The following is a 14,781-nucleotide window of genomic DNA, read 5'->3' as shown; positions in this document are numbered from 1 at the left end:
CCCCAGCCCCTAAATGTTTTTTTTTGTCGTGTCCTTGTGCTGTCCCCTCTGTGTCATGGCCTGTGTGTTAAATAAAAGAAACCGGAGGGACGTTTTGATGAGTCGAGGTTTTTGTTAATAAATATAGTAACCTTAAAAAAGGCCGGTTTTAGTTAATGGGTAAAATAGGAGACTATAATTAACAATGGTTTCAAATATTGGTACAAAACCAGCAGGTTTGAGGGAGGGTGAAATGCAAAGTTGACGTCGAAGGAATTTGACCTCAGAAGGCAAAAGATGGGTGCGCTAATGATTCGTCCACCTTGAGAGTATGATTATTATTCATTAATTAAGTTTGTTGAATATATTTTGAGCACGAGAGATGTCACTGTTTATTCTCATAACGTTTATGGTACTAACTAGTTGAAGCCTGGTTGTATATTTAGATTAAATTAGAACAAACTGCTAATTATCGTATTTCACCGTAATTCCAGGGACATTTGAAAAAATATATAGACAAATACAATGGAAATAATACGTGTCTGTCTTGATGAGTACATGTATTACATTGTTGTTTTTAACATACATGTATGGTGAAAGATTTCGTATGAATATGAAATCTCTTATTACCCTAGCAATAAGGAGTATTTAAAATATATAATACCCTAGTATCCTGGTGTGGGAAAATAGCGAAATGAATTGCTCTGAGACACTTGGTTGTTAAATTATCGAAACACTACTATATTTATTTATATAATATTATGTATAGAATATATGAAATATTACATATACAATTGTGTATGCAATATGTAACATGTTCATTATTGTATATATACACAATATTTTGTATGCAATATAAGAATCATTTTATGTTACACGAATTTGTAGCATTTGGTGTGTGTCCACCGTTAACTATCCATGAAGGTTTCAAACTGAGTGTGACTTTTAACAACACAAATATAAAAAAAAAAGTGAAAATTGACTTTCTTTAAAACTGCCGAGTTCCAGATACGAAAGATAACATTTTTTATAAAGATATTTTTATTAATTGCATATTTTAATTTAGTCCAACGCCTAAGATTTATGGGATTAGAATAAGTAGGTCTGTAGCGTCTGGGAGTGAAACAAGTTAGAAATATGAGGCGAAGAAATGAAAACAGTAATTGTTTGTAGCGGAGGAACATTTCATCACTATAATATTTCGTGGGTCTTCTTTAATAAAATATCCCTTTAGATGATCGTAACGTAGGCATTTGTAGATTGAATTTTCTTATCGATTACAGAATTTGTTTATCAGTTACTGTTGAGATTGAACTGATAATGATACATATCATTCTTGATCTTACATCAGTAAATGCTCAGAGATTTTTTTCTTGTTTTTATCAGTTTTGTTTGGATTTTTGTAGAGTTCGAGCTAATCAATATCATCTGCCAACAGATATTAATGTCGAGCGAGATATCATAGTAAATATATTATTAGTTAATTTTATCAGATAACTAAACACATTAGCTGATTTAATCTTTCAGACACGATCAGTGAGATTAATGAGAAGATATATCAGAACATTTCTTACCACTATATGGATACGTTCAGGCTGATCAAAGAAACAGTTTTGCTACCAATAATTCTCTTTTCATTTTCTTACTTTCTGCTGATGTTTCATTTAACACCAATAATTTCTTTGTCTCTCTTCACTAATAAATCACAGCAGAATAAGGAAATTATTTTCTCGATTGCTTTCTCAAAGCTACCCACAAAATAATTTCTAATGTCTACTTTCCTGCATTTAAACATGTATCCATCCCCCAAACAATGAAAAACAAAACAAAAACAAAGACATTGAAATTTTAAAAAATCCGATAGAATGACGATTTTAATAATATAAAGCTTTCAAGTTAATTACAACAGAAACAGGTTAAGACATTTAACCGCTAACCTGTTTTGTTTTAAAGAATTTAATTCTTTTATTTTTGTTTTGGTATCTACACTGACTTGCAAACAATCAATCATGGATTAAGATGGCGCCTTGTTTGTAAATCGCCGACAAGATATGAAACTGTTTCATCAACCTAGCAGTTTAATTTGTTTAATCTACTTTAAAAGGTACATAATGTAAATTAGTAATTGAGAGAACATTACTAGTAATTTAAATAAAAAACACACAGTATATTGTGGTTGTAAGAGTACGTAGTAAGCGGATATGTATATAATTAATTACCTGCTATTGTGTTTTGAGATATTAAAATGTTGAGGCTGGAAGTACATATGCTATGTATATACGCAATGTATATATGTAAACTATGTATATTGAGTATATATATATATATAAATAAAAAAGACCCGCCGAGTTTATATGAAATTGCGTCTGTGTGATATATACAGATTGATTGTAATTTGCTTCTAAACAATTTCTGTAAAACGTTGTTGTTTGTTGGAAGTGGTGTTGAGAATATACACAAAGAAATCTTCATCACATCAATGTATGTTTCCTAAAACTCTTTTTACGAATTACACTTGTTTAATTTTCAAGTCATATCTTTTAAAAGAAGATATCAAGAGATAGCTTTTTCTGAAACTCATAAAAATACTTTCATAAATCTTATTCAATTTTTTTGTATTTTACTCTTAATTATTTTCGTAATTTGCCTGAAGAAACTAATGGAAAAAATATGTTTGACTTCACTTAAGGCTTACAAGAAATGCTACTCAATTATGGTTAAATATTCTTATCCGTTTATTGAATGTAATTTGTGTGTAAATCTCAGAAAAAAACATACTTTATTAGATTGCACTGGATCGTCTCAAAGATGAATCCTTCTCTTGAATAAAAGGAATTAAAGGGTTTGAGAACGTAACTAACATCATAAAAAACATTTTGATTTCTTCTTACAATATTCATTTTTATATCTACACTATTAACATATTGAGATCTTTTTGTATTTTTAATTGTCATTAAAATTTATCTCACGGAATATATTTGGCATTCATATGATTTTTAACTGCTATTTCGTTCTTGTCCTCTTTCGTCACTTCGGTGCCATTAAATAAATGGCGCTAAACGATTCACTATACCTCTCCTATACTATTAAATGTACGCATAAAAAACTAATATTTGTATCTCATGAAAATAGATTCAAACTCAAGTTTATTGGTTGTCCAATACCGTTTTTTGTTTTTTACGTATAATTACATATATTTTGAAATACATGTAATTCGTAGCTTCATGATAATGAGGTACATAAACGATGTAATGTATCTACAGTTCTGCAACACTCGCACACGTATACGTCATATTAAACTTTGATGCATACCTTATACATATACATTAGTATACGGAACATATGTATGTGTGTGTGTGTGTATATATATATTTAAGATGCATGTATGTATATATGTTAGTATTCGTAGAGAGATAGAGAGGGAATGAGAGATAGCTCAACTGCATGTGCGTGCTCTCGTGTTTGTATGCATGTCCCTATGCACATTTATACTTCCTAGTAGATATACATGCTTACATATAATCGCGTGTAAGATGTGAAATGCTAAATTGTTAATTGCTCTCGCTGATATTAATATACGGTTTGGCACAAAATGTCTATCACTCCTCATAAATTCCAGTTAGTTCCTTCAGAAAGGAGTGGTCAATAAGATTTCACATAAAGATAAATTTGGCAACGGGGAACATGCCGACATTATTTGGCCCCTAAAATCTGTGGAAATCATTTCCTTCCGTATCAGTTGTTATAGGATTCTACTCAAAGGGTTTAGTCAAGCATCCCTGTATACGTACGTGTATGAAAAATGTGCGTGTGCATATATATATATATATATGCTTGTATACATACATACATACAAACAAATATAAACATACACGCAAGCACGTGTGCGCGAACACACACACGCACACATATATGTATGCATGTATATATAATTTTGGTTCTCTATCAGCTATATTTATTTCTCAGTTTTGTTCAATTTTCATAGAGCTCCATGTGCTTCCTAGAATTGCCTTGATGATAGTAATTACAATACTAACCGAAGGGGAGTCTAGAACAGCCGAATTGTATATGCATACGCATATACATATATATCTACATGTATACATACATTCATTCATACATACATACGTACATACATACATATATGCATACATGCATACATACATATATGCGTACATACATATGTACATACATAGATACATACATGCATATACACATACATATGTACATACGTACATATGTATATATGTATACATATGTATATATATATATATTACACAAAGTCTATCAGTCTTACAGGCTTTCACAAAGTTCCACCTTACATTATCATACAAGGTGTGGGCGACGAGACGTTGTGTTAAAAGTTCAGTGAAACCATATCGACTTAGAATCAGGAAATCAAAAAACAATACCTAAAAGAGGGTGAGCTGTATATATTATAGGAAGCTATATTGTTGCAGTATATTTTTGAGACGCAATTCTGTCTTACATGTTATCGCTTAATCATACCTAAGAAGTAATCTAGCAGTCTGACCATATATAAAGAATATATATGATATATACATATAAATTTAATTAATAGAAAGCCCCATCGTGACTTCAATAAAAATGTAAACCCATTCATTCTATACTATTGATACATAGGCAGAAGGAGGAAGGCTTCCAACGGATCATTTCACGGTTTGCTGACAACGCCTCAGAGGGGATCTGCCCAACTTCATTTCTTAATCAATTGTATGTTTATCTGACTTATGCGTGTATAAAACTGATATTACTTAATTTACAGTAAAATTATCCTTTTTGAGAAAGTCAACACTTTTTATTTCTTGTGTAGAACCTATTCGGTTTCTCTTGTTTGGTCAAGAAGACAATCCTATTGGTAAAACAATATATTTAGTGGAGCTTACAGTTTATATATATATAATAAAGTAAAGTTGTGGAATACCGTACGAGTGGAAATATATATGGAAGAAGGTTTGAAAATGCACTTATTTTAAAGATATTTATTTACTTAACGGGTTTCACTTTTTTAGAAAAAGATTACCAAAAGTCTTTGAGAATAATAAAAAATGTTAAAAAACAGTTTGAGTATTAAAATGCACATATACATTCTTTGATGATAAAATATATTTAAAGTATAAAGCTTTGTATGAACTTTGTAGTGTTACATACTGATTATCACACATTCTCTGATAATAAGATGAAAATGTTAAAAACAGTGTATGAAAATACATATATGGAAAAATACATATACATATTCTTTGATAATCGAATAAAGTTGAGGAGGATGATGTAATAAATCTTTACACTACGATCCAATATCAATATGGACTGGAAGCCATTAAATTCTGGCTAGAAAAATACCCCAATGAGATCCCAGAAAGAATAAAAAAAGAATTCATCATCGAGGGCTTTAAGTTTATCCTTCAAAACAATTTTTTGAATTTTAATGATAACACCTACAGACAGGTAGCAGGGACTGCAATGGGGACTAAAGTTGCCCCTACATATGCAAGCCTGGTGATGGCCTACTTAGAATTGCAGATCTACGACAAATCCAAAACTAGATATGGCCTGTCTTTCCACCAATACCTGTTGAAGAATTGGAAACGTTACTTGGATGATCGCCTCATCCTATGGTCCCACACACTCGACCAACTCTTTGACTTCAAAACCCTAATTAACAGTGTCAACAACAATATCTTTAAAATAAGTGCATTTTCAAACCTTCTTTCATATATATATATATATATATATATATATATAAACAAACATACACGTATATACACACAATGGGCTTCTTTCATTTTCTATCTACCAAATCCACTCATATGGCTTTACTCGGCCTGAAGCTATAAGAGAAGACACTCACCCAATGTGCCACACAATGGGACTGAACTTGGAACCATGTGGTTCGGAGGAAAGTTTACACACCCATGAATACGTGTGTATATCTGTGTATGTTTTATATACGTATATGTAATTCATCTGGAGCCTATAATACCTTATTCTTTCAAATGTATTTCTGTTATAATCACGTGTGGCTGCTGCAGTGGTCTCGTGTGCCAATCTAAACCGTTTCATATTCTTTTTCCAGATTTTGCGGCTTATATCTGCAACAATGGATAGAGATGAATCAACATCTGCTTTGCGACCAGAGAATATTTTCAAAAATAGATGTAAAAATATTACACCAGGTATGTAGAAAATAGTCCTTTTAATGATATTCATTCGCATAGATGATGATGAATAATTAATTCACTGTAACAATATATATTTAGACTTACTCGAAATAAATATTTGTAACTGCAACCGAGAGATATGTTGAGTGAATATACATGGTTCTATGGATATTGAAGTTGGATCAATACAAGGAAAAGGGTCAAACATATAATTTGGATGGGGGAACATTATCATCAGTGTGGTAACAATAACTTCAAAATTTGATAGAGGAAGACTGAATATTATTCATTAAATTAATCATATGTTTTATATGTTACATTATTTAAAATATCTTCTTCTGAAAATTATCTAAAAGGTTTATCTAAAAGATGCAATAGTTTAAGAAGAAAATATGAGGAAAAAGTACCATTCAGATTTGAAAGCTAATTTCAAAGGTAACATATATCGACACCATTTTTGAAATGTGAAACAGAATGAGGCTATTGATTATACTTTGGTATCATGAGATAGATTAATGTTAAATTAAGCAAAGAAAAAATGTCATAAACCGAGACTTGGGATTATAAAACACTTCGTGAAAAAATACATTTGTGGCTGTAAATGCGTTTTTGTGTATCCCGTTCATAAGAATATTGACAACGAGTAACTCTTAGAAATGAAACCTATAATTGTTATAGAAATGCTCGCAAGTCTTATAAGTGACGATACCTCAACTTCAATTCCCACCCTCCATACAGTGTAAAGAGAGGGATTACTCAGTGCCTAAAACATCGTGCAAAGAATATAAGTAACGATCGTGCAAAGAATATAAGTAACGATCGTGATACACACCACGAAGAAATGATCAAGCTCAGTAACAATCTATTAAGCAACAACTACCTCAAAAGTAAGTATACTATCCACTTCAATTATGAAAAAGAGAGAGGATGAAGCCAATAAACTGTCCACAGTCCGTTTACCCTATGTGAGAGGCCTCTCCGAAAAGATACAAAAGATATGCGGCCCTTATGACACCAGGACAGTATTCAAGAGTAATACAACACTTCGCAAATATCTCCTTCGAGTAAAACCACCAATAGATGAGAATATGACCAAAAAATGCGTGTACTCCATCCCATGCAGCTGTGCCGCCCTTTCAAAATAAGGGTGGACGAACATCGCAAAGCTGTGACACGAGGAGATATTGATAAATCGGGTATAGCTGATCAAATATGGAAAAATGGAGACCATCTCCCCCTGTGGGATAAAGTTAAAATAATAGACAGAGAACACCACTGGAAAATACGAAAACTAAAAGAAGCAGCACATATGCTAGGACACAACAACCTCCTAAGCAGACCGAGTGCAGATATGAGCAGCATATGGGAACCGGTATTAAGGAAGGATAGGAGAATATTAGATTTATAAGCCCTAAAATTCGCTCCATAATTGCCCACGGGCATATGGCGTAGTGGTTACGAGCGCGGTCTACTAACCTCAAGATTCCGAGTTCGATAATAATAAAATTAATAACAACATCGAAAAATACCTTAGGAATGAGAACCCATGTTCGAAATTTCCCCAAGACACCTGAAGAAGACTGGAGGGTATATCATCCGAAACGTTGTGTTAGCAACAAACAAGAAATAATGTAAATAATGTACATAATTCCTCATTTCTTAAATATGGAACTGAGAAGAAACTAGGTCATTAGATGGGCCTGAGGAGAGATGGTGCGATATCAACTAACTCCGAGGAATATATACAACTGTAGCTATAGATGCAGTATAACTGCCAGCCAGATTGGAAAATAGGCAAGATATGAAAACATATAATTCTAGGGGAGACAACTATCCTGTGTTATACCAAATTGAAAAGAAACCGTTAAATTGGTTGTAGAAAACTAAAGGATGTGAGAGATTTGAAAACCTTATAGCAATGTCATTTCTTCAGTAAAACTAAACAGCACTCAGACTGAATGGGAAAGAAAATCTGATGTGGAAGCTTCTAACCCTGGGATATATTGTAATAAATTTTATACTTTTTTTTTTATTCTGGCTTATTAGAAATAAACCTGCAGCAGTGACGAATGCAATCTTACCTAAGATCAAATATTATTCTGATTAAGATAATTACTGTTGTTATGTAACATGCTGGTCACTACTACCTTGTTGATTTTCTAGGAGAAACTCATTAACACTATGCAAAACACTCATTTACAATGGACTATAACTATTTTCATTTTACTACTATTGATTTCAGTTGATGATATCCTTATTTTAAAGCTATGTTGTTATTTCTAATTAATTATTGATTATTTTCGATTCAAACAAATTTTCTAATATGCTACATATCCTAAGGTCACATTTTTCTAATATAGTATTTACGTAAAATACAATATTATTTCATTCTCTTTACATTTCTGATATTGATATTTGCGTTAAAATTTATTATTCATTTCAAAATATTTATAAACTATTTCATAATCCAGTAACTTAAAAGTGTAGTAATTTATTATAATAAATTATAATAAACGAGATTATTTATTATATATAATATATGATGATATAATATTAAACTGTATTATATAGACGCAACCAGAGCAAAGTATTATATTATTAGTTCAAATATACTACATTACTGTATTACAGTCATGGCTAACTTATTGATTCAAGTATACTATATTATACAACAGTATCTGGAGCGCAATGTTATATTCATAAGTATAGAAAATGTTTACTTCTACAGCATCTTAATTAAGAAATTCGTATTTCAAAATATACCGCCGAAATCTAATTTATGAATGCAGAATACGTTAACGATAATTTTATCCTCGACTGTTTTGCAATTCTTTTAAAATTGTGTATGGCAATGATAAACAATTGTAAATTCAACCGAGAATAATTTGTAAATGATTATCAGAATGTTTTAGTAATTCTATTCTAGGATGGAGAATATAATTAGTTACTTCCCTGTGACATCATTGAAATAGTTTCTTAGTTCTCGCCTTTTCTAAGCTTTGGAATAACCATTTAATTTCATTTCTAAAACTCCCAGAAACCACACCAAATTATTGCCTCCTTTGCATTCTGCTGCCAGTTATGTGTTCTAGCTACTTATGTAACAGAAACTACTGGTGACGTGAAGTATTAGCAACACCATAACTTTCGTACCGCTACGTTTTTGTTTAGTATCAATATTAATTCCGATTAAACAATTATTCTGAAAAACAAATAACACACACACACACATACATCTGCGTATGTAATATACATATGTATACGTATATGTGAATATGCATGTGTATGTCTATCTATTTGTGTATATATATATTTGTGTGTGTGTGTGTGTGTGTGTGTGTGTGTATGTATGTATGTATATACGTATGCATGTGCGTACGTATAGGGACATGCGTATATGTATGTATGTACATATAATGTATGTAGGTATGAATATATATATATATATATAGATATATATATACACACACATATATATATACACAAACATTTATATAGAAATATATGTATACACACACATATGCATGTGTACATGCATACATCTTTTGTAATTATTCATTGCAGTCTGAATAGCTGGGTTACAATTCATGGGGAACCTTAATAATTGTTTGAATATTGTTATCCCTTAATTTGTCAGCTACTTACACGATTTCTCATCTCTTAGCCACCGTTTAAATAATATTTTTTATACTCGCGCCATTGTTTGCTATTTATAATTCTATACACTCAGATACTAAAGTGTAATATTATAAGTTTACATCTCTATTGATTCCGCTCTATTGTTTGCTCGGTCTCTTGACGTACGTTGTTCCATTCCTTCATTCAGAGACATGGAAAATAAGTGACATTCAGCATTGTCATTTCTTAGCATTCCAAAGAATAAAAAAAAAAAAAGAATTGATTTCCCCAAACCAGTTCTCACTTCGAAATTGTTGCTAAGGTTATCATAATGGAAATTGAATTTGATTTAGATGTATGTAGGACTTTTGGTCTACATAGCAATGTCTTCATTTGAAATTTATGAAAACACATTGTTGTGAAAACCTCATGATATTTGTCACGAAGCATATTATATTAGGCGTTTGAATTAAATTTATTCTACACCAAATGTATATAAGATCGATCCAATTACAGCATATATCCAAGCGAGGATTATTCATGACACTTATCTAAAACTTGTAGGTTCCAAATCCAATAATACATCTCTATAAAGATTACAATAAAGAAACGACTGTGCTCAAAAGTAATCTACGTCTATCATAGAAAGTAAGTCATTTAGAAAAGTGTCAAGGGGATCATAAAAGAAATAGCGTTCGAATTTTTGTAGTATAAAGCAACGACTTATGTTACAAGAAAATACCAGATGTTAAAAACAGCAAAATTCCACTTTTAATATGAACCTAAAAGTTTCGAATGAATATCGAATATTTTCAAACCAGTTTATAACCGGTTTTTCATATATTTTATTTATATATACACACACCCCCGTGTGTGTGTGTATATATGACTATATGTGTGTGAGTGGGTGTCTTTGTGAGCGTATGCCATTGTATATATATATATGTATATATATATATATATATATATATATATATATATATATATATATATATATATATATATATATATATATATATATATATATGAGAGAGAGAGAGAGAGATAGAGATAGAGAGAGAGAGAGAGAGAGAGAGAGTTTGTGTGTATATATGCATACACACATGTGTGTTTATTAAGACTAATGGTTGTCTAGGTAGAAAAACTCTAAATATGATATATCATTTCTTGTAAGGCAGCCATGATAGTGCATACCCCCAAAAGGTTAAGACCTTCACTGCAAAACGAATACTTGTTTTCATCTTTACTTCCCGTCTTTTATCTCTCGAGACTCTACGTTGCGAGATATAAAGAGACATGAACACAAATTACACAGGTTATATACTGTAAACGCGCGCACGCTCACGCAAACACAGAGAGAGAGAGGTGTAACCACGCACAGGTTACTGGTGAACACTAAACTTGAGTAGATCATTAGTCCTATTTCCTCCACAGTGGTCTTGAAGCCAGACCGAAGTGGTGGCAAAGTGATTTTCTAAACCGCACACTGATCTCTGCACCTGTCCATGCGTTCATATCCATGGAAATAACATAAGTATGTATGTTTGTATGCATAATATGTTTTTTCATACGATTTGTGTGAGTGTATCGATAAATATGTATATGTTTTGTTTATTTTTCTATGTACAAACATGTGTATGTATCTGTGTGTATGTGCGCTGACGTATGTAACTCTCGAATATCTATTTGAAGTAGTTTGTTTTATTTCTATCGTCCACAATATTTTCTTGCTGTATGTAGCTTACAATTGTTACTTTAGCCTGCCAACCTCTTCACTGTGGTACATCTGACGCCTTTCCTTGTCAAAACGCTCACTTGTTGCATTGACTCGAGCCTACTTCTAATAATTTTGGCACAATTCAACTTTTGTGAGAAATGAAGCATTTTGAAGGAACAAACTTTTTGACTGAGGCTCCAAATTGATTTAAATTCGAATATACATCGGTGCCTCACTGTCTGTTGTTAATAAAAGACCAAGGTTTACATTTTTTCCTCTCTATGCGATCATTCCATACACTATATATATTTATTCTCTTTCTCCCACCACACTCACTCATACACACATATACATACATTCATATATATATATATATATATATATATATATATATATATATATATATATATATATATATACATATATAATAGATAAGTCATAACTAACAAGTATACAGAAACATAAGCACACACAAAGCAACAGACATACATGTGTAAGTCTTCAAATATAAGTATGTCATAAAATATATATGTGCGTAGAGACTGGACCGATTTCAAAAGCAACTTGATTTTAAATATTTCCAATAGAATCTACTATATTTTAATTAAATTTCTTTACGTATGTCAGTCTTAATTTTGCATGACACTTGTCAGTTAATGGACAAAAATTTCGAGAAATGAAGTTTTCTGCTTCTTGTAGAGTCTCTCATTTTTGTGCAGATGTGATATATTTTATAAATTACATTAAAGAACAGAAATTTATAGACTAATAGAATTGAGGGCTTGTAACATTCATGCCTTTTCAAAATTCGCATAATTAGGTAAACAATTTCGAAACATACAATTTCGAACCTACAAACCATACGTCATCGTTGTATGATGTTTACTTTAATAGATCACACAGAAGTTAAATTAAGTTCTAAGTAATTGATGTGGTGGAGGAAAGGAGAATTCTATTTTATTTTGCTTTCAGTATTGAAACTGATGCCAACGTGTCAGAATTTTATTGTCTTCTGTCAGCAGTGAAAGTAGTCTGTCCTACAACACATGGTTTATAAAGATTGTTTCGCAATCTACGGAATACCAAATACTTTACCGCTGGTTGTATGGTTTATCATGAAAATATATTTAGCAACAGTTGTATTATGAAAAGGGAAATGGCATATAATTAACGGACATTACTATCCGTTTAATGACAGTTGTTGATTGAGAGACTTATTGTTGTTGTTGGCACACCGTCGCTTACGACGTCGAGGGTTCCAGTTGATCCGATCAACTGGAACAGCCTGCTCGTGAAATTAACGTGCAAGTGGCTGAGCACTCTGCAGACACGTGTACCCTTAACGTAGTTCTCGGGGATATTCAACGTGACACAGTGTGATAAGCTGGCCCTTTGAAATACAGGCACAACAGAAACAGATAGTAAGAGTGAGAGACATTTGTGGTGAAAGAGTACAGCAGGGTTCGCCACCATCCCCTGCCGGAGCCTCGTGGTGCTTTAGATGTTTTCGCTCAATAAACACTCACAACGCCCGGTCTGTGAATCGAAACCGCGATCCTATGACAGCGAGTCCGCTGCCCAAACCTCTGGGCCATCGCGCCTTCACTGAGAGACTTACAAGACTTGTATTAAAACCAAACTTTATAAAATTAAAAGTTTAAGCATATTTCTCTAATGAACAACAATCTGATTTTATTTACTGCTGGCGATGATTATTTTGAAAATGCTCAGGTTTCATTTTTCTTTCGCCCCTCATAGGAAGGAGTACAAGGCACATAACTACTTGGGACATACGATTCTATACTGACACGTGTGTGTGTCGTTGAGTAAATACGAGAAATATGTTTAGGTATCGATGCAACTTTGTGGGCGACTAGATTTGTCTTACTAGAGAACATATCACGCACACACACACATACACACATACACACACACATATACACACATACGCACACACACGCTCAAACACACACACACACACACGTACAAACACACACACATAGGCACACAAAACATTTGTTCTCTAAAGTTATAAAGAAAACAACGAGACATACAAGCTATATAATGGCTGTAAAAGTGTATAAATATTTAAACAAACATTAGGTTAGCTTAAACATGTTTGTGACATATTTTAACTCCTGAACGCAGCTTCACTACAGTTTACAATGGAGAAAAATTCTCGCTTAGGGAAAAGGTGTAAAACTCTCTTAGCCACTCAGTGATGCACTCTCTCAGGCTCAGGTATAACTTTTGTGTTAGTCAGTTGGTGTGTTAGTTTAACTATTATTGATTACAAATATCAATAAGTAACTGATGGTCTTAAGTGCCTTTTGTTAGTAAATAGATAAATTGTTTTTATTTCAAATTATATAAAATATAAAAGTGGAATGTAAATGTTATATGATTATTTAACGACAGTGAATTCTGAGTCATTTAAAAGACTAAAAGATCCGGAATCCTATGATAATCCAGATCTCTATGATGATCAGTTTGGAACCTACCCGCGAGATACTTGCACCTTATCCTTCTGCAGTCGATAAATAAAGTACAATCTAATTAATGGAGTCGTCTTTTTCTATATCCCTCTCTCTCTATATATATATATAATTTCCCTTTTCTCCTTATCTCTCGCTTCTCTCTCGCTTCTCTCTCGCTTCTCTCTCGCTTCTCTCTCTAAATTGGCGATATTACACAGCGACAAGAGACATGAAATATCCCTTAAAGTGTCCCTTTCTCCATAAATGGGAAATGCTTGAGTGGTATTCTTACAATCTCTTCTCATAGCAAAAATGAAAAGTAAAAAAAAAAAAAGACTCCGATAATCTATAAATAGCTGGAATTCGTCTGTTGGTCTGTGGATAAACAGTCGTGCAGCATAGCTCGGAATGGAAATATAAATACAGAAATAATTATATTAGGCGTTTATTATTATATTTTATATACATACATACATACATACATAAATATATATATTATTTTATTTAAAAGAATTCCAACTCTGTCTGTTTTTTATGTTTTATTTATACTCTTGTAAAATTAATGTGGGATATAGAATATGGAATATATAATATAAAAATGGATGGTACAATGAAAGGAAGTATTGAATGTCTTATTGAATATATGGAATATGTCTTATTGTTACAGTCTGTCATACCGGCCATGATGAAATACCACAAGGTATAGAAAATACGTATTCACCTTCATATATTTAATCCTTTATATTGAACACTCAATATTTCATATATTCAATAAGACATATTCCATATATTCAATAAGACATTCAAT

The 14,781-nt window shown here is 32.1% G+C and overlaps 1 protein-coding gene across 17 annotated transcripts in view; it reads left to right on the top strand.

Annotated features, from left to right (window-relative positions):
• Positions 1 to 14,781, top strand: part of LOC106878895 (receptor-type tyrosine-protein phosphatase kappa) — a 594,862-nt gene that overhangs the window by 528,765 nt on the left and 51,316 nt on the right. For all 17 annotated transcript variants that reach the window (XM_089356042.1, XM_089356041.1, XM_089356040.1 and 14 more), the window contains one exon: positions 6,077 to 6,176. In XM_089356042.1, coding sequence (XP_089212168.1) covers positions 6,077 to 6,176 — 100 coding nt within the window. The remainder of the gene's footprint in view (positions 1 to 6,076; positions 6,177 to 14,781) is intronic.

Source organism: Octopus bimaculoides, chromosome 8 (genome assembly GCF_046866305.1).
Source record: "Octopus bimaculoides isolate indiv1 chromosome 8, ASM4686630v1, whole genome shotgun sequence".
NCBI lineage: Eukaryota > Metazoa > Mollusca > Cephalopoda > Octopoda > Octopodidae > Octopus > Octopus bimaculoides.
The sequence above is the reverse complement of the archived record's forward strand: the minus strand, read 5'-3'. Positions and strand labels throughout refer to the sequence as shown.